The sequence below is a fragment of the Nelusetta ayraudi genome, unplaced genomic scaffold, assembly GCF_046127955.1.
Source record: "Nelusetta ayraudi isolate G7.1 ecotype Tasmania unplaced genomic scaffold, CSIRO-AGI_Nayr_v1 ptg000010l, whole genome shotgun sequence".
In the NCBI taxonomy this organism is placed as follows: Eukaryota; Metazoa; Chordata; class Actinopteri; order Tetraodontiformes; family Monacanthidae; genus Nelusetta; species Nelusetta ayraudi.
The window spans coordinates 716,502-738,238 of NW_027466060.1; the positions used below are offsets into that span (position 1 = coordinate 716,502).

Consider the following 21,737-nt stretch of genomic DNA (forward strand, 5'->3'; position numbering starts at 1 on the left):
TCGTCTAATTCCGTTCCTTTCTGTTAAACTGTGGATTACTTTCATGCAAACGTGCAAATCTACATACAAATGCCAGGGCAACGTGTCGGGGAAAAACAACAGAAGTGGTTTCGCGTCTGTGCAAACACCAACAACTGTGCAAACACGCAGGCGACACCCGCGTTTCACAAAATCATCACACACATGCTGCATAGCGGTGGCAGGCTGGCACACTCTCTGGGCACATCGCAGGCCTTTGAAGGCATGCTGGGTTCAGAAGTGTGTGTGTGTGTGTGTGTGTGTGTGTGAGCGAAGGTGTGTGTGTGTGTTGCAGTTAAGTCCACCTTGGCCACAGTTTGCCTCCCCATCTCCCCGGTGCGACAGCAGTGAAAAGAGCTTCTGTTTCGGGGCCAGGCTCATCCCACATTAATCAGCATCGCTGCAAGAGCGAGCGGGAGGGGAGGGATGGGGCCGGGGGGGTTGGGGAGCACAGGGGAGGTGAGGACAGAAGGGCTGAGGAGGACAGAGGGGGCACCGAGACCTCGGCGTCAGACACAGGCGACTGTTCCAGCCACCGCTTCGGTTTCGTTTGTCTAAATTCCTTTCTTTTTAGTGGATATATGTATATATTCCCTTCATCTACACCCACCCACACACACACACAGCAAAGAACCCTTGGCACCGCGGCACGGTCCACACCGCTGGCACCTCGCGGCGGCCAGCAGCTCGCCCTCCTATTCATCCTCTCCCCCCTGCGTCGCCCCCCCCGGCTGTGTTGTAATAATGAAGCAGCCGAGCCCACGTACGAATGGGGGCGGCCCCAGCGCCTGTTACTGGGCGGAGTCAGCAGGCAGGCTTTGAAGCGGGCCGTCCCGGGCGATGCGTCCTCAAACTGGCACCGGCCGACTGCGAGTGCGCTGGGAGTTGTCGCGCGTGCCAAGCCCTTGCATTGGAAATGTGATTAATGCACACGGAGGGAGTCATCACAGCCGCGCATTCCTCCTGTTTGATTGACATAAATGTTTATCACCGCGAGGAAGAGGCAGGAAGTGGTAATGAGTGCGTGCCAAATAGGAATTGACCGAATTACCGTCACTTTACCACAGAGCAGAACGTGGTTCAGGTAGAAGGTTGGGCAGAAATTGACTGTGGCTGTTTATCCCCCAACGGGAGGCGCTTTTATTGGGTTTGGACGTCTCTTCCAGCCCACTCGTGTTCAACTCAGCCGTGCGGCAAACTGTGAAGCCTAACCTGATAATATATTAATATGCCAGCGCCCGTGAAAGGGAAATAATTTCCCTCTTAGGATGAAAAAATAAATAAATAATTGGAATGCGGCTCAGAAGAAAAAAACTTTTCCCCATGTCACTCTTTAAAAAAAAAAAACTGTTCTGTAAAAATAGCCTCTTGGTCGGAACCTGTTCCTCGTTGCCCCTGGTTTGTCCTCTGTAGGATCCCATAAAACCCCCAGTTATAATAAATAAAGCCAGTTGAGTCGTAAAAACAGGGACAGGGACGCTGGAGAAGATAGACCCCCCCCCCCCCCGACTCTTAACGCTGGAGTTTCTGCTGAGCCAATTACAACACCTCTGATGGGCATGTTTTCTGGGCTACATTGTGTTTGTCTAATTAATTTGCATATAGCCGATGGAGAAGCGCCAATGAGCGTTTGTAGTAATTAATTCATCTGGATACACTGCACCCGAGGGCCAAGGTTACAGTGCATTCCGCTGCTAAACCGCGACACGTCCCCCCAGTAACAGTGCGTTTGTTAAGGCGGCGGCGCTGACAGAGTGTGACAGCGCCGCTGCCTCCGTCCCCGTTACCTCCGATTGTGTTGTGAGTTGTGCGTCTACGGGGGATGACACACTTCTTTATTCTTCGCCGCTAGTGGTGCTTGACAGAGTAATGAGGGTTTGTCTGGTAAACAAGCGGGTGGGAGATGAAGGGGGGGGTCTATTGAACGTGATCGAACGTCACTCGCCTTCACGGCGAAACGCTGCGGCTCCTCGCAAACACCGGATGTACTGCTTTGGACCATCTAGCGGGAACAAAGATCTTTTTTTTTTTCAAAGAATATAAACATGGCTGGCTTGTCGTGTTCCTTTGCACGTTTGGACTTGACAGGACTCCGAGGCTGCATGCGTGTTTGCGCTCCGACTGGGAGTGTCTTCCTAACGTTTGAACAGCAGGAAAAGAACGGTGACAGCCAGCCAAGCCCAGTAGGCAGAGGTCACTGCATCTGTGAAATCAGAGGGGTGAGTGTGTGTGTGTGTGTGTGTGTGTGTGTGTGTGTGTGTGTGTGTGTGTGTGTGTGTGTGTGTGTGTGTGTGTGTGTGTGTGTGTGTCAGAGAAGAAGGGAGCGTTCAGCGGACGCAGAAGCTGCTGACGTTTCGAGCTTCACCGAGTTTTCACTCGTGGCTCTCGGGGGGGTGGGGGGTGGGGGGTGGGGGGGGGCGATTCGCCGGACTCACCTGACCTTCAGCCGCTCACATTGCTTGCAATTAATTCTACAATTACAGTCTCCTCCGTTGGACAATGCTATGTGTCTTTAATCCAACTCGCTAGCATACATATTAACAGCACAATCGTTTCTGAACAATGAGAAAAGAATGAGAAGCCGAGAACCGTTCTTCTGCTGCTGCTGCTGCTGCTGCTGCTGCTGCTGCTGCTGCTGCTGCTGCTGCTGCTGCTGCTGCTTCCACATTTGTTTGCGAAAGGTCATTGGTAATTTTCTCTGCCAAATCAGCTTCAACTATTTCTCTGGCAAGCTTTTCCAGCGCCGCCGCCGCCGCCGCCGAAGTGTTTGTGTGCGCCTGTTTGTGTGTGTGACCTTTTTAGTGGGCAGATGATAGCCGTTTCCGTCGAGACAAGAATAGAAAACAAAACGACCTGTTTAGAAACCAGAAAAGGGCGGTGCAAGCAGTTCCGCAGCCCTGGCAGGCTCCGCTCGTCTCCATCGACGGAGGGCCGAGTGCAGGAGACAGATGGAAGTGGAGATAGCGGAGGAAAAAAAAACCCGACTACTCTGTGAACTCTGAACGGCGTGTTCGGTTTCGATCACGCCGGATGCGAGCCTGCGGCCAGCAGCGGGACGCGGCTGCTCGGCCGCTCGACGAGAGCGTGTTTCTGTTTCGCATCCCTGGTCTTTAGCCAGGGTAAGAACGTGTCCCGAGGCGGCCCGAGGCAGACGAGTCGGGCCCACGGTGGGATTATGTTGACCTTTCACCCACATCTCTTCCTCTGCCGTGCCGTGCCAATCAAACTGCAGGGGTGGGGAAGAAAAAAGAAATAGGCGGAAAAAGAAAACGATAAAAATTCCGTCCAAAGAAAAATCTTTCTCCAGCACTGCTTCCTGAACGAAGGCCTCATGGAACCCAGGCTGCTGAGAGATGGAGTGGAATGACCTCCAGTATTACATCGTCCTGATGCAGAAACAAGCATTTTATTACTCATGAAGAAGCCCGGGATTGGAGTCCAAAGGGATTTCTGCATGATTGATGGTTTCTTCTGCGGCGGTTCAACAGGAAAATCTGACATTTCCCACTCAGCGCCGCGTGTTCACTGTTTTTTCTTCCTTTCCATCGCAGCCGTGTGCTTTAAAGACTCCAAATGCACTGAAGATCCACCTTGCTGTTGGCCATAAGACTTTTTTTTTTTTTTTTTTTTTTGCATCAGTGCATTGAGATATGAAAAATAATATGAGCTGTTTTTACTGCTACACACGTTGCTGTTCAGAATTGGTCTGCTCCTCTGAAGAAGCTCCCCAGTGGGCTGCAGTTGTCAGCTCTCAGCACAAGGCATGAACGGCCTCCCCAGGACGGTGGCTTAGGTCAGAAGTCCTGGTGCCGAGGCTGCGGGGGACCATATTTCTCCGTATTTGTGCTGCGATGCCTTCCCCAGACTCATTGTTTTGACATTTGACATTCCTCATGTCCTCCTTTTTAGACCTTCCCCTCCAAACGGGGGGACGTTTCCTGTCAAAGTTGTATTTCAAACCCTTTGTTTGCTTTGACAACACCACATTGTCCCGACCCCGTGTTGACCTTCCACCTCATTTGCGACCCTAGATGGACACCCTGGAGGCTCTGGGAGAGGAGATCAGCGGGATGGCGCGCTGCCCCTACGACGCCAAGCATGCTAACGTCGCCCTGTTCGCTGGTAAGACCACACGCACTCTTTTGTTTCAGTGAAATCAACCCGATAATTGTGTTGCGTTAGTGTCAGATCGTCGACAAATGCTCTCGGCCAACCTAACGTTGACGCGGACCAGAAAAGTTGAGCTGGGTTCGACTTCAGTCGCCATGCAAAGCAGACATTCTGCAGCCGAAGTTGTTGGTCCGTCGCGGGAAGCGTCGGCGACGTTCTGACGCTGAATGTGAATGTGTTTCTGTTGCAGCTCTGGTGTGAACGCAGCCTTTCCTCTGCTGCTCTCCGACTAGCCGGAAGCAGCCACATTCATCCTAAGTTCCCTGCACTGTGCACTTACCGAGCATTACGACATGTTTTAAGCTAAATTGGAAAGTTGAGTATATTTGAGAGAGGGGATTAGTTGCGGTTCTATTTAATATTTGTTCTTAATACCCTGTCATTTGTTCTAATGGTAGCGCTCTGACAATGTTCAACAAAAAAAAAAAAAAACTCCACTGGAGCAAATGTCAAATTCAACACCGGCTCTTTATCCAGAATTTCCTGCTCTTAAAAGCCATTTGGAAACACATTGAAACACAAAAAACATGTCGCTTCTTTATTCTACTCTCTTTATATTCGTTCGGTCCGCCTCTTGTTTGCTTTATTTCAAAAAGCATAATAGAAAAAATAAAGTGGCCAACAGCTGGGCCCGGGATGAGTCAGTTCCGCGTTGGCGGAGTGAGATTTTTCTCATGCAACAGATCCGCAGAGTGCCGGAGACTTTCAGTCCCCATTCATATTTGCTGTGAACCCAATTTATGGTGGTATTGATGAGCTGTCCCCGCCATCCCCAAGCCAAAGAGCGGAGTCCACGCCTAAGTTGACCAGTTAATGTGTAGCAGAGCTGGAAACACTGAGTAACACAGAGGGCTCCTCTGGCTGCAACCCTTTTAATTATGTAGTTTCAGTTTCCACTGCGGTTTCAGCCGAGGCAGGCTGAGGTCACTCTGGTGGTGTGTCGTGCTTGTGAGTTTTTGCCCGTGCACGTGTGGGTTTTTGATCGTGTATATGTGTGTGTGTGTGTGTGCGTGTGTGTGTGCGTGCGTGCGTGCATGCGAGGCAGAGTTTGTTTGTGTTTACAGAAGTGAGCAATTACGAGCGTGCCACATGTTCGGCTTGTTGTCCAGTGCCAGTGTCTCTTTGTTTTGTGCGACTCATTTCTCTTTCAGAACTGAGCCTGAGCTCAAACGTTTGTGCGCCCGGCACAAGCCCCCGGGATCCAATATGGCGGCCCATTCATTTCAGTGGAGCCGCTCGTCCAGCGCAATACGCCAAAAAAGTTATTGGGTTCTGGGTTTGCTCCCGCCTTCCGCGGCCCGTAGAGCGTGCGCAGTAGTCTCACTTCCCATCATGCATCTGTAACACACGCAATTAGGACGCTAATCAGCCAATTAGAATGAGCTGAGACGACACGCTGGGAATAAACTATTTTCTGGTGATTTTCTAACCTTTGTAAAAAAATATTTGAAAAAAATATTTCAAAGCTTAAAGTCCATGACTTGAAAATGTACTGTTGGAAGATTTGTTATCAACTACGTTTCAGGTCGCAGTCGTCCTGTCAGCCGTTTTACAGGCATTTATTTGTATAGCTGTCAGATGGGGAAAAATGCTTTTCAGGCCACATGGGTTTTTTTGGGCTGCAGTACCTCAAGTGGCCACTCGGGGAAAACAATCACCTCACCGCCATATATCCAACCCTGGTATTCAGTTCTTATAATACATGTGGGGACCATCTCTGAGTGGACCAGTGCCATTTTTCTCCACCTTGAACCATGAACTTCTAAGCGGCTTTCACTTCTCCTTCTTAATACTTCTGTCTTTCTTACTTCCTAACGACCTTTTGCGCCTCCCTGTCTCTTCTCTCCAGATGGCAAGCTGTACTCGGCCACCGTGACAGACTTCCTAGCAATCGATGCGGTCATCTATCGTAGCTTGGGGGACAGCCCGACTCTGCGCACCGTCAAACATGACTCTAAGTGGCTGAAAGGTGAGTGAACACACGCACACAGACACACACACACATACAAACACAAAAATCTACGTGCATGGAAAATGCCAAGACCACTGACAAGCTTGAAAAACAAACTGACTTGGCTTGGGCTCTCTCGCCTGCCTGGACGTGTGTTTGGAGTTAGCGGGATTTCTGTGGATCTTCGTCAACCTGCGTGTGTGGTACGACACTGGCAACACTTGCTGTGTGTTCCCTTTCTACGTTTTTTTTTTGTCAACCTGCTCTGGCAGAGTTGACGTGGCCAGGAAATTACTCTGCCCCGGGGAGAAACAAGCACAAGTCCAGCTTGTCAAAGCCCCGATAGAGACGTCCGCCTCTCCCCGCATACAAATTAGCTTCACTGATACGATGGATGATAGATGGAGGCACTCGAGGCTCGCAGTGAGGGCTCTCTCCCTGCATAATATGGCAGATTTTTCAACCGTTTGCTATTAAATACAGGGGTTGGAGCTGAGTGACATTTTATGGTGTGTTGATTCTCTGCCTGCAGAGCCCTACTTCGTCCAGGCAGTCGACTACGGCAACTTCATCTACTTTTTCTTTCGGGAAATTGCCATGGAGTACAACACAATGGGAAAGGTAAGAGCAGCACCGCTCTTGTGCGATTGTTTAAAGTCTAATCAGAGGTGACTTCCTATTTACCAGGACTTTACAAGGTCTCGAGGAAACAAACAGGATGTGGGTGTATCAAATAACTGGAAGGAAGCTCTCAGAAACCTGTAGAGTGGCCAAAAGCATTTGGCGGGAGGGCGTAGGGAATAAAAACACAGGACATGACGCACAACCTAAAATAGATCCGAACATAAAGCGTCTTGAATGCACATTGCATGTTTAAAGAGTCTGCCAAAATCTAAATATACATATTCAAGTGGTTCTTCAGTCAATCCTTCCCTCGGCATTTCACAAAATGAGTTTCCACTTCATCTTTGAAAACTGAATCGACCAAAAGTTTAAAAGTTGGGGGAAGAAGAAGCAGACTTTCCTGAAGTTTGCACCAAGGAGTCAGTAACAAGTTTCCCCATTAATATACATATTCCATTCCACCTTCAAATGTTCTAGAACAGCTCTGTAAAATAGCCAATAAAGTTTGAAGGATTAAACATGTCCTGCTGTCTCTGAGTGGAAGGACTTGTACCAAGAGCAAGGAATTCCTGTCTGTAGCCGTAGGGGGAACCCAAGAGCAAAAATCCCAAATATTGCGAAGCTTTAGGAGAGGAAAAAAAAGCGAACGTGATAAGAGACATGATTCATTGCCAGAAGACACAGACGTGCTTTCCAGATTCCAGAGTGGGCAGTTCAACATTTACTGAATGATATCTATTCATTGATGTAAAAAGTGACAAGACTCCAATTATGATGTGAGCGGTCTGGGTCTCATGGCAAATTTACTGCTGCGGGTTTATGCCCGCTGTGGTTCTAATATTGGACCTTACATTGTTAGGTGGAAAAACGGGATTAGGACGCCATGACGACACAAAACCCATGCGTGTGTGCGTGTGTGTGTGTGTGTGTGTGTTTCCCAGGACTCATCAGAAAAACATGGAAAAAGTGCAGGGCTAATATATGTAAAGCTGACACAGATCCACATACAACCTGCCTCACCTGTTCTGTGTAGTACACTTCCTCTAATCTCCCCGCTCGATAATCTCACAGGTGCCTGCGCGCCTGACACACGTCGGCATAAACATTTTCCTGTTTCTTTGTGTGTGAATTTGTTGGATGGTTACGTGTGCCGGCACCCGTGCATTTATGTGCGGTCGTCTGTGGGTGTGAATGCGTTTGTGTGCGTAACTGTGCGTGTGTGTGTGTGTGTGTGTGTGTGTGTGTGTGTGTGTGTGTAAGGACCCGGTGTGTTCACTCAAATTCGCACTGTTTACTTTAGGTAGCAATTTCAGGTCGAGGTTACGTTTATTGTTCTTAAGTATAGTGTGACAGCGACTAATTACAATTCTGACTGCGGGGATCTTAAGGCACACTTGTAATTACTGCGCCTGCCTCTATTTGATGCTGTGTACTTTAAATTGCCGGGAGCCAGATGGCTACTTTAAAAACATCCCACCAATATGCACTCCTATCTTATTTCTTTGCTTCAAGCGTGATAAAAAAAAGACTAAATTTGAGACTGCTGAGATTTTGCTGTTCGAACCTAAATTTCCTTTTGTTACAGTGCGCTGCGTTTGGGCAAAGAGGGTTGTAGTGTGAATGAGAAAGAGTTCTGGCTCCGCCCATTTTGGTCCATATTCTAAAGCTGTGGAGATATTTCAAGTGGCTTTTGGTTTCAGGCCTTATTTAAACTTTGGCTTTTGGAACAAAACTGTGTGGCCAAACATAAACTGATCCGTTTTTTAAAGAAAACAACAACAACCTCAATGACCTCTCTGAACAGGTCGTTCTGTGTTAGGGGTGTCCAATTATGTCATTGTACTTTTCTTTTTAGTGGCTGAAATATTTTGCAATATTTATGTGTGCAATTTTAGTTGATATATAAAATATGAGTTATGACAGGCACGTTGTGTTTTTGTGGAATTGTGTTTGTGCTACCGCGGATTCCACTGTGGAAGCACGATATATATGCAGCGCTTGGAATTCAAGACAATTTCCCCAAGGGGACGATAGTGTGTCACATCGCATCGCATCGGATCTCATCGTATTGTATCGCGTCGCGTCGTATCGTATCGTATCGTATCATTTCCATCTCAACGGTGCGTATCTTCCTCAGGTCGTCTTTCCTCGGGTGGCCAGGGTTTGTAAGGACGACCGCGGCGGCTCGCCTCGCGTGCTGGAGAAACAGTGGACCTCCTTCCTCAAGTCCCGCCTGAACTGCTCCATTCCCGGCGACTCCCACTTCTACTTCAACATCCTGCAGGCCGTGACTGACGTCATCCACATCAACGGGAGAGACGTGGTGATGGCCACCTTCTCCACTCCTTACAACAGGTACTCGGACAGCAAGGGAAGCCAAACGGCATGAAACTGAAGGATCAAAATGTGGATAAAGGCTGAAGAGGTGTGAGATTGGCAGCACGTGGAAATAATTAGTTCTTTTCTCCTTTGAGTCGACTTCACAAGTCAACATCTGCTTCGCACTTCCTTTTTATTAACCCAGTGAACTTTCTCAGTTGGAAACCCCTTTTTTTTTTTAGAAACGCCCTCCCTCACGCATCAACATTATGACGGCATGACCTTCGTTAATGTTATTAGCGCGCGCCCTTGATGTGCCTGCTGGCGACTGGTACAGTAATTCCTGACGCTACTGTGTCAACCTTTACATCTTCTGTCAGAACGGCTCTGTTGCCCGTTTGACACATGGTTGTTTAATCTCACTTCCAATTTTTTTTTTTTTGTTTTACAATTAAAATGTTATAACTGCATGTATTCTCAGAAGCCGGGAGAGTTCTTATCTAAATTGAAAATTACCACAAAGTCAAAGTGCTCAGCTGATAGCTCGTACATATTGTAATTTTCTATTTTATGGCCGCTTTTTAGGAGATAAGACAATTGCTTGTGACGACGCAATTGAGCGTGGTAATGAACATTAAAACCCGATGAAGCAGCGCCTCTGAAAAATGTCTATAAGCGCAGGTTTTGATCCTAGCATTAATTTTCCATTTCACGGTCCGGCCGACGAAATGAACTAAAGTGGGTTCAGACCGTAGGCAGCGCTCGGCTGTCTGGATCGTCTAATTGTCTGGCTTGGCTGCTAACTGGCCGGCTGGATCCTCACTTATCTGCTTTGTTATCGTCCCGTCATGTACAGGAATATGGCATTCAAACTCTCCATACAATAGACCGGCTCATTACTGTAATTCAGTAGCTTGAGCCCAATGCAGCTGCACTCTGGCCCTTCTATTAATAATGCAGCCCTTGTGTCGTGCCGTCTACCCAGTGGCCAAACCCATGATGCAACTTGCCGAACATCCAGCCAGCTGTGATTTCAAACTTAGAGAATTGACAATTGCCAGTTTTCGCTCCAATTTCTGACAGGCGTAGGCCATGAAATGCTGAGAGATGACTCAGCAATTGACTATGCATTGACTCCTCTCAGACGGAAAGATGCCAGTGGTTTCGCTGCTGTCACAAGGCGGCTGCCCTGCCAGTGACAGAATGGCAATAACAAGATAATCTGTTGTCTATGTTTCTTGCCCAACAGTTGACTTGCGATGAACTTTGTTGCCTGGAGGCCACTGGGGAAACCCAGTCATGGAGAGAGGGACAAATAAGTCATTGCAGGAGTTTGGATGTTATATTTTTCTCACATACCAGCTGTGGCAAAACTTGGGGCAGAAATAGGTGAAAATGGGGGAGATTTACCTTCTCTGTGGAAAGTTGGAGGCACTTTTACAAGGACTGATCAGTAATGCTCATATGTTCGAGACCTTTGAATTCATTATTTTACTACTCTGTACCAACAATTAAAAATCTTACACTATTTTTGTTCAGAAAAGTGACCTCAGTTGAAATGAGAGAGTAGCCTTTTCCACCATATTTTCGACCACATTTGCATATTTGTGTGAAAACATTCAACGGTTTTATGAATTTTGCCTTAAGGCGACGCATCCGATGCCCCAGGGTTTTGATTCACTAATCCATTTAATTAAAAACACTGAGTGTTTCCACTTTAACTGGAATGATGGAGGCAACTATTCTAATACACTGTACATGGAAATTGTTGTACAATGGGGGGAAAAAAGCAATCAGTTTTTAGTTCCCTTCAATGTTTCATCATTCATCAGCCTCCCTTGACAGTGTGAACCCACAGGATTTCTTATGCGTCGTTCCTTTTCTTTGTCTGTGTCGCGGCAGCATCCCCGGCTCTGCCGTGTGCGCTTACGACATGGCGGAGGTGGCCAACACCTTCACTGGGCGCTTCAAGGAGCAGAAATCTCCAGACTCCACCTGGACGCCGTTTCCTGAGGAGAAGGTTCCCAAGCCAAGGTGCGCGAGCAGCTCATTAACCACGCCGTGCGCACGCACGCACGCACGCACACAAACACACACACACAAACACGCTGCCTCTTTTCACAGTTGTGCCTCTGATGCATTACCTCACCTCGCCCCTCCCCCTCGTGCAACTGCATCAAAAAGGAGGCTCCTTATCGGCAGATGAAGCATGAGATCATTTTACAGATGGCTGCCTAATTCCACAAATGCACCAGCCTGATCAATCTCCTATCTATCAGCAGGCTAATTAGCGCGCTAAGAGCTGCTCCTCTATCCTCTCTCTCTCTAAAAAAAAAAGAAGAAGCTGATTTACTACAAAGATCTGGGCCACGATAACAGTTGTTAGCCTCAGCCCTGGCACACGTGTGTGTGTGTGTGTGTGTGTGTGTGTGTGTGTGTGTGTGTGCGTGTGTGTGTGTGTGTGTGTGTGTGTGTGTGTGTGTGTGTGTGTGTGTGTTCCCATGTGGCTGAGGAGGCGGTTCCTCACCAGCGCGCCGCTCCCTCTGCCTATTCACTTCCTTCCTCATTCATGTACACCTGAGTGTGCTTGGTCAATTAGCATGTAATCACATATGCGTGTTGAACAAGGTCAGATGCTAAAGCGATCTGATTTGCGCTCCGTCGTCGCCGCAGTGATTGATTCATTTCCAGCCTCCGGTGCCTTTGCAGTGCGTGTTTTGCAGGCTAACAGACGGGGAGCTGTAACAAAGCCACCCAGGTCTGTGCCCCGCAGCAGACTGTTGCTCCATGTGTTAGACTCTCGTGCTGCTGAATCATTTACAGGTTCCTGTATTGTGCGAAGTCTTTTTTTATGCTCTGCCCTCCATATGTGCTCTGACATAAACGCAACTACGGCAAGCAAAACGTTTTAGGTCTTGTTGCTACTGTTTTTTTTCTTTCTTTCTAACAGTGTCAACAGCATCTACTAACCCTCGGTTGAACTGTGAAAAATTTGTGAGTTAATGTGACATCGGGGCCGGCTGAATTCATCTGTTAAGGGGATTTATTTCCATACTTGGCGAGAAAAGTGGAAGTTAGCTCTTTAAAAAAAACAACAACAGCTTGTTAAATATTTTTTTTTCCCTAGTACATTTTTTTTTTTAGAAAGCTTTAATTAAAATATTTGGGCACGTCTAGATAGGTATAAAAGTGTTGACAATTGAAAAAGGAATTTCCTGTTTCCCTTCGGCAATTCAAATTTTTTTGTCACTGTTGTCAGTCAAAAATGAACTTATAGGACACACGGTCAAGGTTTCCGCCTTACATCTTGAAACTGCCAGGGGTTCGGTAGCCAGCTGGCAATTATTTCTGGGATCTGGTGTGGATTATGTGGTGTGGCAAAGTATCAGGGCCCACGCAGTTATACGGCTTTTACAAGTTCTCGGAGGTGAGATGCCTGCGAAAGGGATATACTATCAAAAGCGCCTTCTCGAATTTACAAGCAGCTCACTGATTCCCCCATAAAACAGTGATATAGATAGAATGTCTCAGGCTTTACCTCTAGACAGGAAAAAAAAACTTCTCGTCTCCCCCTGCAAATCCTCCTGAAACAAGAGTTTAGTTGTCCTAAGTTAAACTTTTATTGACTTTAGTCTAGTAAAAAACTTTCTGGCTGGAGCCCAGACATGACAAATTGTTCATTCCATCCACATCTAATGTAGTGGCTTTTTTTTGTGTGTGTGTGTGTGTGTGTGTGTGTGTGTGTGTGTGTGTGTGTGTGTGTGTGTGTGTGTGACTCTCCCTGCTTAACATTTTTCTCTTTTCCCAACTCAGGCCTGGCAACTGCGCCGGCTCTCCATCCATGGAGAGGTACAAGGTATCCAATGAGTTTCCCGATGACACACTTAACTTCATCAAGATGCATCCTCTGATGGATGAGGCTGTGCCCTCCATCGCCAACAGGCCCTGGTTTCTCAAGACTATGGTCCGGTAAGTGTTCCTCACTCTAAAGGCCCATCATCCCAAGAGTTCAATGAGACTCTTTGGCTCTGGACGTTCATTTTGTCAAGTGCTGCTTGGAGAGTGAGCCTCATTAGAAAACAGGTCCTCCTCCACAAATCAGCCGCTGACTTTTTCTTCTATTTTTTTTGTCCTCCACTCCAGGAAACTCTAATCCAAACTATTTTTTTGGAGTGACAGTGATCAGAGTGCTGCGCCACTCCTGTATGTTTTTGTGGGTTTTCAAGACTCACAAGCAAATTTCGTATTTATCTTCAAAACGATGAGTCCAGCGGTGTTTAGACTGCAGCACAAAGACGTTGTTTTAGTCCCGCTGTGGTCGTGTTCAAAGACACCGGTGCAATGAAAAGAATTCCTTTTTTTTTTTTTTCCCTCGCTGGGATCGGTTTTGTGAAGTTCAGCCCATTCCCCCAAAAGCTAGCGCACCGTGGTTGATCATAAAGTTCTTACTGGCTTTTGGGTGCACTTCACACAGATCTCTGTCAGCCCCTGGGGAACGTCACTGCGCAACCCCATCATGTCAGCAAAGCAAATGCTCGCTAGCTTTCAGCAGAAAAAAAAAAGACTCTAGGTTCTAATTTGGCTGTGGTTCTGACTGCAGCTGCTTGTGCTTTAAATGTTAGCGGTGCTTGTCAAGCGTCGACGACAGAAACATCACTTTAAAGATGCTCTACAGACCATAAAAGAAAGTCCTCTTACGGGTTCTGCTCATTATTTGTATCAGAGCCTGGTCTTAAAGAGATACTTCAACCAAAATTTAAATTTTCCACGTTTTTTCCCACTCTCAGATAAACAGCAGAAGGTCATGGTAGCCATGAACCCCAGGGAAAACACAATCCCTGCCGTGTCTCCTTCATATGGTGTCATCCAAGTATCCATCATAGGCAACAATCCAGTTTACTTCCAAATACTGACGTTGACACCGTGTTTTAGTCTAAAGATCCACTGTTTCCATGCTTCCATCTAGTTGAGAATCTCCTGCAAGAGCAAAGATCTGCAAGATTGTGATGCTGTGTCCCATGTTTGCATGACACTGAATTTTTCTCATGAACCCTTAATGCCACCTTTGTCTCAGTATATATGGCTTCCTTGGAGTTCACCAGGCATGATATTTTTGAGTAATTCCAGTGCTCCAAAGATATTATAAAAGTATGTCTGGAATATTACTCTGGAGCTGAAGTTAAGTGATGGGATCTGATTCTTGGAGCCACTCTGGGGAGGACACCCCAATTTCGAATGAGAGCGTTTTGCTGTTCACTTGAAAAAAAAAGAAAAAGAGCTTGCTGTGCTGCGGTCCTCAGCTGGCTGTGTACAACGAATGAAATGGAGGAAGAAGCACTAAGAACCCCCCCCCCTTGAGAGTTTGATTATCCTGAATAGGGAAGACATTCCCAGTCCTTGAGATTGTATTATTTCGCTTGGATTAAATCCCCTTGACGCAGTGCATGGTCCTCCCTGTTATGCTTGAACACCCACTTGTAAAATCACATTAGACCTTCAGATTTGTGTTGATTGGAGAGCCACTGACTAGAAGCAATGTAAAAGATAATAACACCCGGGAAAAAAAAGAATATGGCTGTGACAGACCGCTTGTCTTTTAATTTTAGTATCCATATTCTACAGTTAAAAAGGGGGCGGGACTTAGCATGACCTCACCGATGAAACCCTTCTTTCCGGTTTGCCATATCATCCCTCTGGATTGTCCTTCTGCAATCCTTCAACGAGTCTTCGCATGGATGCGCATCCACCTGGTGTTGAGCCAGACTGGGGTCAGCAGTTGCAGAGCTCGTGACCGCCCTCTTCAGGGGTTCAGGGGTCACCTGACCAGCCGCACACAATCTGAGTAGTTGATATGAGAATAGAGATGGATGAGATTGTGAAATGTCTCCCTGCTGTCTCTGATTAGGGTGTACGTCTGACTCAGATGATTGAATGAATAATGTAAGTCGTCACGAGAACCCATATTTGCAGTTGCTGATTCTTTCTTTCAGGAAAAACACACTCACACACACAGCAATTACGACTCAGACGGCATCAGTGGGAGAGAAGGCTCAAAACATTTACATTCTATCCCCGCTGCTGCTCTTCATCACCGTGCGCTGCTCCGCCGTCTGTCAAACATTCGGCGGTCAAACCTGAACGATGGCGTGAGTTTGCTGACTGACTTCCCCTCGCCGTCGTTCTTTCCCTCAAGGTATCGCCTGACGCGCATCGTGGCGGACAGCGAGGCCGGCCCCTCCCGGAACCACACCGTGGTCTTCTTGGGTTCTGAGAGAGGCATCATCCTCAAGTTCCTGGCCAAGATGAACAACGGCTTCCTCAACGATAGCCTGTTCCTGGAGGAGCTCAACGTCTACAACCCCGACAAGTAGGTCGCCTTCGCTGAGAAAAACACCGGGATACGGTTGCTACAAACAGAGAGCGGTCACTACTCGCGAGTGTGTGTGATTTTGCGTATTTCCAACCGTGGTGCAACTGGGCCAACCCATCAACCCACCAGCTCCATCAGTTCCAGTCACTTCCCCAGACCCAAGTTGTGTAGTTGCGCCAGAGAGCCATATGGCTACTCTATCATTTGAAAAAAAAAAAAAAAAAAAGTTTTTTTATCAGGTTACACTCTGCCCGACCGCAGCCGCTAAATTAAAGACGCTCGCTCGTGCTCAGGCCTCTGGATAACGTAGCGGCGTGGTTGGCGACCGCAGCGTCCCTGAAGCCTCGACTTAAAGAAACAAAACTCGCGCTGCCAGAAGTCGCTGGTCACGCCTCCGTCGTTGGCACGTTTATGGATCGTAAATAGTCGCAAAGAGATGGTGGCGGCGGGGTCAACGGCTCGGGCGACGTTGTGCGTGTGATGGAGCGACAAAAAAATAGAGATATAAATTAGCCACGGTGCAACTCTGCCAAAGCAAATATTTAGTCGTGGATTAATGAACGAATCCCCGGGGGTGGGAACGGAGGAGAGGAGCAAAGGGAAGAGATGAGAAAGAGCAGAGCGGAGAGAGTGCGATCCCGGTCGACAACTGAGAAGACAAATGGAAGGGGAGCGCCGGCTTGGCAGGGGGGGGGGGCCTTAAGGTCACCACTGTTTGTTATCCAACATGCTGAGTCCATGTAACGAGGCGTACGGAGGGGACGGAGGGCAGGCCCTCCTCTCTCTCTCTCTCTGTCTTCTCTCCTCCTTCTATCTTGTTTCCACTGATCCCTTCCTCCGCCGAGCCCCTGGCTGGGTCAGAGCAGTCGTCGGCCCGCTGGACATCTGGCTTTAGTCACGTTCACTTAGTGGCTTTTGCTTCTCAGGGAAGAAGGGAGAGGGAAAAAAAAAGAAAAGAAAAGGCCGGGCTGGCTGGATCAGCGCTGGGCCGATTGCCGTGCATTACCCAGTGTAGATGGACCTCTAAGTCCTAATTGAGAGCGTTAATGCAGGGCCAGAGCGCTGCGAAGGGGAGATTAAACTCCAGGAACCGGGGATGGCAGGATGGGGAGGAGGATGGATGGATGGATGGAGAGATGGATGGAGGGATGGAAGGGAAAGAAAGGCCGACGAGCCCAAAGGGGATTAGAGTTTGTTCCTGCGGGGGGTCAGAGCCGACAAAGACGAGCAGGGATGGGAGGAATGAATGCGTGCGTGTGTGTGTGTGTGTGTGTGTGTGTGTGTGTGTGTGTGTGTGTGTGTGTGTGTGTGTGTGTGGGTGCGTGGGTGTGTGCGTGGGAGGGAGGGAGTTAACCTCGGTGGGTTTTACAGTTAAGTGCACGGTTACTGCTGACTGCTCAGAGTGCCCATCTGTCTGTTTATCTGCTGTATCTGTATCAGGCCTTTCTTTATCTCCCTTTATCTCCCCCTCTGTTCCTGACCTCACGCTCTCCACCCCGGATTTATCTCCGCTTCCAACTGACCCCGCCGTTTGTCTCTCGGCCGCGCCGCCGTCCCGCCTCCCGTTTTTATTCCCTTTGAATAAACCCCTGCATCTATCTTCGGCACAGCTATCCTTCCCTTTCTTCCCTTCTTTTCCTTCCGCAATTAGCCCCTGAAAAAGGCCGCCTGTAACGCCTCTCTCTCTCTCTCTCGCTCTCCCTCTCTCTCTCTTTCTCCCTCTCTCTCTCCCTCTCTCTCTCTCTCCTCTCGCCGCCTCCCAGATGCAGCATCGACGGCGTGGAGGACAAGCGCATCATCGGCATGCAGATCGACAGCAAGAGCCACGCGCTGTGGGTGGCCTTCACCTCCTGTGTGGTCAAAGTGCCGCTGTCTCGCTGCGAGAGACACGGAAGGTGCAAGAAGTGAGTGTGGCGGCGGAGATCTACCTGCGTCATCGTCATCTTTCATCTGTGCGAAAGGATCAATAGCACCACGTCTGACACCGTCTATCCCCAAACAAAACAAATGTGGTGTGATAGAGTTGCGTTTGCACATTTGTTTTTTGATTTTTCTTGCATAAGCACGGTTACGTGTTTGACTTATTTTATTCTTTTCTTAAACCTGTTTGGAAGAATAAAATAAATGAAATAAATGAAATGAAATGAAATGAAAAAAAATCTAAGAAAATGATGCATACAATATAACCAGCCAATTACTCAACACCTCATGACATTAGCAGCAAAACAGTGTCATGTTATTGACCTTAAGATTCTATGACATCATTAGCTGAACCTGATTGGCTTGATTACATTCAGAATGGCCAAAACGATTCCTCATTTCGGCCATTCTGTCATTTCTCCGTCTGCACTGCGAGGGGCTCACGGCCTTTTGTGTTTGTCGCCCGCAGGTCGTGCATCGCCTCCAGAGACCCGTACTGTGGTTGGGTGTCGGAGGGAGCCTGCAGGAAGGTGGTGGGAAACACCAAGTAAGCGGGCCTGCTGGGAACCACGGCAACATTCTGCCATGTCACACAGAGAAACAAGATTTACAGAATTTAATTTTCGCACTCGGTCCTCCAGGGTGTTTTCAATCTGCCGGTCCACTAGAATAGAAGGAAGTACACTTTAATGTGCAGAGGTGAAGAAAATGTTTATATGGTTGTCAAGCTGTGACTGTTTAACTGGTCCAGCGAGAGGGAAATCTCCGCGTGGAGAGTTAAGCAGTGTGTTTTATTGAACTCTGTTTAAGAAAAGACAAAAACACATGCAACCATTTAAAAAAGGTGTGGTGCAACTTTCATTTAACAGCTTCTCCGCCACTTTGTCTCGCGCTGCGCAGCTCGCAGCCCGTGTTTGCCGTGCCTGTGATCTTTCTGATTTTATGGTGTGCAAGTGCAATTTTCCCCCAAACCAAACAAACTGTTGGAAAGACAAATGGAAGGAACGTGTGGCTCGCCCCCGTCCGGCCCCAGGCTCGGGTTTTCCGGTCGGGAGCTCGATGGTCGCTGCTGTAACTATAAACTGCGGCGGCGACGCAGAACCGGCTTCTGCTTTCTGAGCAAACAAGCGTGCGGAGCTCTGCGGCGGCAGAGGAACGTCTCGGGCGATGGAATCAAAACAAAAGGATCGGACCCGACGTGAATCTGATCCCCCTGCTGTAAAGCGATTGGTCTGGCGGACGAAAAGGCACCCGCAGACCTGCGTGCGCATGTGCACAATGACGCCGACGGGGGCCGAGCGGCCGTTTTATTATCCCGCAAAGCTGCGGCCGACTGATTGAGTTTCCACTTCGGAGCGTGAGACGCACACGCATTAAGAGGCCACGTGGCTGCACAATATTTTTGAATTGAAAGAGGGGATTGGTGGGGGTGGGGCTGGGATTAGGCCCAGTGGGATATGTTGGTCTGTGGTAAACTGTACAAAGCGACGGCTGTGCCTCGTCAAGAGTGAAGCCAACCTACCTCGTCTTTCTCCACCAAACCCCAAAAAACCTTCCAGGCTTTCTTCTCTCCCCCCCCACCCCCCGTCCTCATCCTCTATTTATATCCATCTTCCTTTTTTCCATCTTTTCCTCCGACGTGTTCCTTCTCTTCCTCCTGCCCGCCTCTCCTCCTTTCTTCTCCCATCTGGCCTTGGGAATCGCGTGCCAGCTTTCCGGCATGGAGCGACGCCACTCATACCTGCTGCACTGCGTGTCCCGCTCGCGCTCCAAGCACTCCGAGTCGCTGCCTGCCTGCTCCTTCACAACGAGGCTCCTGCATGCTTGTTTATTCAGTGTCAACCTTTATTTAGCCGGATAAAAAACAAAATGAAACCTTGAGGTCAAGACCTCTTCCGCAAGGGTGACCTGGCAAAGGAAGGCAGCAGCACACGTCAAGCTAAACGGGATTTAAAAAGACAATTAAAAAAAAAACAATTCGACAAAGTGACAATTTAAGTGCATAAGCACTGTTGGAAGGATTCCACTGTTTTATTTTTAAAGAGCGAACGGAAGACTCGTAGAGTGGCTCAGATCATTTCAGCGGCCACAAGAAGAGGGAGATGAGAAACTGAATCCCTTTTTCTTTTCCTCTTTCTGTTCGAACACGGGGGCGAAAAGAGAGATACAAAATGTCATTAGAACAAAGGGCAAAACAGTTTCCAGTTCTTCAAAGCAAAGTACATAAACAAATGGGAACCGTGCCAAGAAGAGCCGTGCAGACCAGGGTCCTCCGGTGCGTGACAGGCCTTGTGGAGGGCGCGCCAGCTTTAGCATGGAGTTGGCCACGGCGGGTGAGGCGGCCCAACCACCGCTGGTGAACCTCGACGCACAACGGCAGACTGGAGTCAAGGGTTGTAGACAGCTGGATGAAGCACACATACACTCAACACAATCAAGCGCGTGGGTGTGAAGAGAAGCTTCCGGGTACTGAGACAGAAACCTGTTTCTATAGTGGCAACCCGGCGTCACCCTCAGTTTGGAGATCAGATTCAGAACACGCCCTTTGAAAGGAAGTTCGTTATCAATAATTAACCTCGGGTGCTCATAGCTGTAAACCAGCTCTGGAGTTAATTGAGGAAGCATTCTCAATATTGCTAGCGCAGGAACCTGCGGTTCAACCGTGTCGCTCCAGCAGAACGCTGTGAGGTCTTCAGGCTGCTGCTTGTCCACGATATCGAGTACGATATAAATGTTTGATGCCTGGCATGCATTTTGGCTTCGTTTGGGTCTCCCTCCCCCCCACCCCCACGCACATCCCTGCTAATAATCGGCCGTGATGCAAGCTAATATAAAACCTGTCCCTTTGGCTGCCCCCCTGTTATGTACAGTTAAGCCAGAGTCTGATTCGCCGATGAATAATGCAGCTTCCGAGCCGCCGCAACCCCTCGCTGAACCGTCTGCACTGTCACCTTGCAATGCGCCGCCGCCGCCGCCGCAGCAGCTTATATTGCTATAACGCAGCCGCCGTGGGACCCGGGCCCTTTAGCCGAGGCTCAGCTCCGCACTTTATTCACTTTCACACGTGCCAAGTAAAGGCCAGACACTGCGTCTGCACCGTGACGACTCATTGTTAATTCATCGCGGACGCCGCTGGGATTTAAATGTTGCAGCCGTCGCCTCGACACGGCCTCTCCGCTCACCACATAATGTTATTATCAACCGCCGGGACCCCTGGCCGGGAGGTTGTCGTTGTCTTGGGTCTCGTTGAAGAGGCTGATCAACATTTTTTTTCAAGGTGTGCGGGAAGAGGAGGAGAAGGAGGAGGAGGAGGGGGTGGGGTGGGGGGACGAGGCAGGCCGGCCTAATGCGCTCGCGAAGAGGGTTTGAAATTTGCAGCTCTTTGCTGATGTGCGATTCAGATAAGTAGATTAAACGTAGCGGATGTTGTGTCTGTTGAGTGTGTGTTTTGTGTTGTTGTTGTTATTTTGGCTGCTTTTCACGAGGAAATTGTTTATCGTAAGGGGGAAATTTCCTGTTTTTATCCCAATTAAGCATCTGTGAAGCTGGAGAAAAAGATTAAATACGGCTTGCAATTTTTCAATCATCCCCAGCCCATAAATATAAAGATGGGGACTATTTTTTTCTTTCTTTTTTTTTTTAACCCTGTTTCTGATTCGCAAACGGAGCGGCTCAAATCCAATGGAGCCCCTCCCCCCATTCCCCCCGGCTTGACTCTCTGGACACAAGTTCACGCTTTTCTGCTCTGATCAGGAGATGAGAGCCGGGTGATGCTGTTTTGGAAAATCATTCTCCTTCATGCTGTAATTGTGACCAGCGGAGGGCGAGGAGGATGAGAGGCGGCGTGGTGGTGGAGGAGAGGGGGCAGCTGAGCAGGACTGAGGAAAAGCTGTCATGCGTGACCGTGATGGCGGCTGACAGTTGGCCCGCTCTGTTTCACAGATCCCCACGCTGCCTGCTCGGTGGTCCTTCAGCTTGAAAACAGGTCTCGGCGCAGATTGTGCAGGAAGAAAAAAAAAAAAAAAAAAAAAAGAAATATAAAAAAATAACTTCTTCAACAACTCTCACTCACCCCCTCGTCCTCCCTCCGCGTCACATGATGGCCCTGAAGCTCGGTTACTCCTCGCTGCCCTGCTGCTGGCCCGTGTGATTGGTCCAGCAGCCTCGTGTCTCTGCTGAACTTCAACTTCAGCTGTGTCACAACGGGGGGAAAATAGGACACAAGCACTGGCCGCACTTTGATCTGTTCGTCATGTGGAGGCGCCTTCACCTTTCTCCTTCGAACTGTGCCAACTGGAGCTTTAGACTAGCCAGTTAGCGGTTGGCTAACGCACATCTAGCAGGTACAGCTAGCAACCTAGAGCT

General features: G+C 48.6%; 1 protein-coding gene across 6 annotated transcripts in view; it reads left to right on the forward strand.

Moving 5' to 3' along the window:
• Positions 1-21,737, forward strand: part of sema6a (sema domain, transmembrane domain (TM), and cytoplasmic domain, (semaphorin) 6A) — a 103,860-nt gene that overhangs the window by 60,870 nt on the left and 21,253 nt on the right. For all 6 annotated transcript variants that reach the window (XM_076019476.1, XM_076019480.1, XM_076019479.1 and 3 more), the window contains 9 exons: positions 4,050-4,140; positions 6,038-6,157; positions 6,672-6,760; positions 8,901-9,118; positions 10,985-11,116; positions 12,896-13,051; positions 15,276-15,449; positions 17,216-17,356; positions 17,842-17,919. In XM_076019476.1, coding sequence (XP_075875591.1) covers positions 4,050-4,140; positions 6,038-6,157; positions 6,672-6,760; positions 8,901-9,118; positions 10,985-11,116; positions 12,896-13,051; positions 15,276-15,449; positions 17,216-17,356; positions 17,842-17,919 — 1,199 coding nt within the window. The remainder of the gene's footprint in view (positions 1-4,049; positions 4,141-6,037; positions 6,158-6,671; positions 6,761-8,900; positions 9,119-10,984; positions 11,117-12,895; positions 13,052-15,275; positions 15,450-17,215; positions 17,357-17,841; positions 17,920-21,737) is intronic.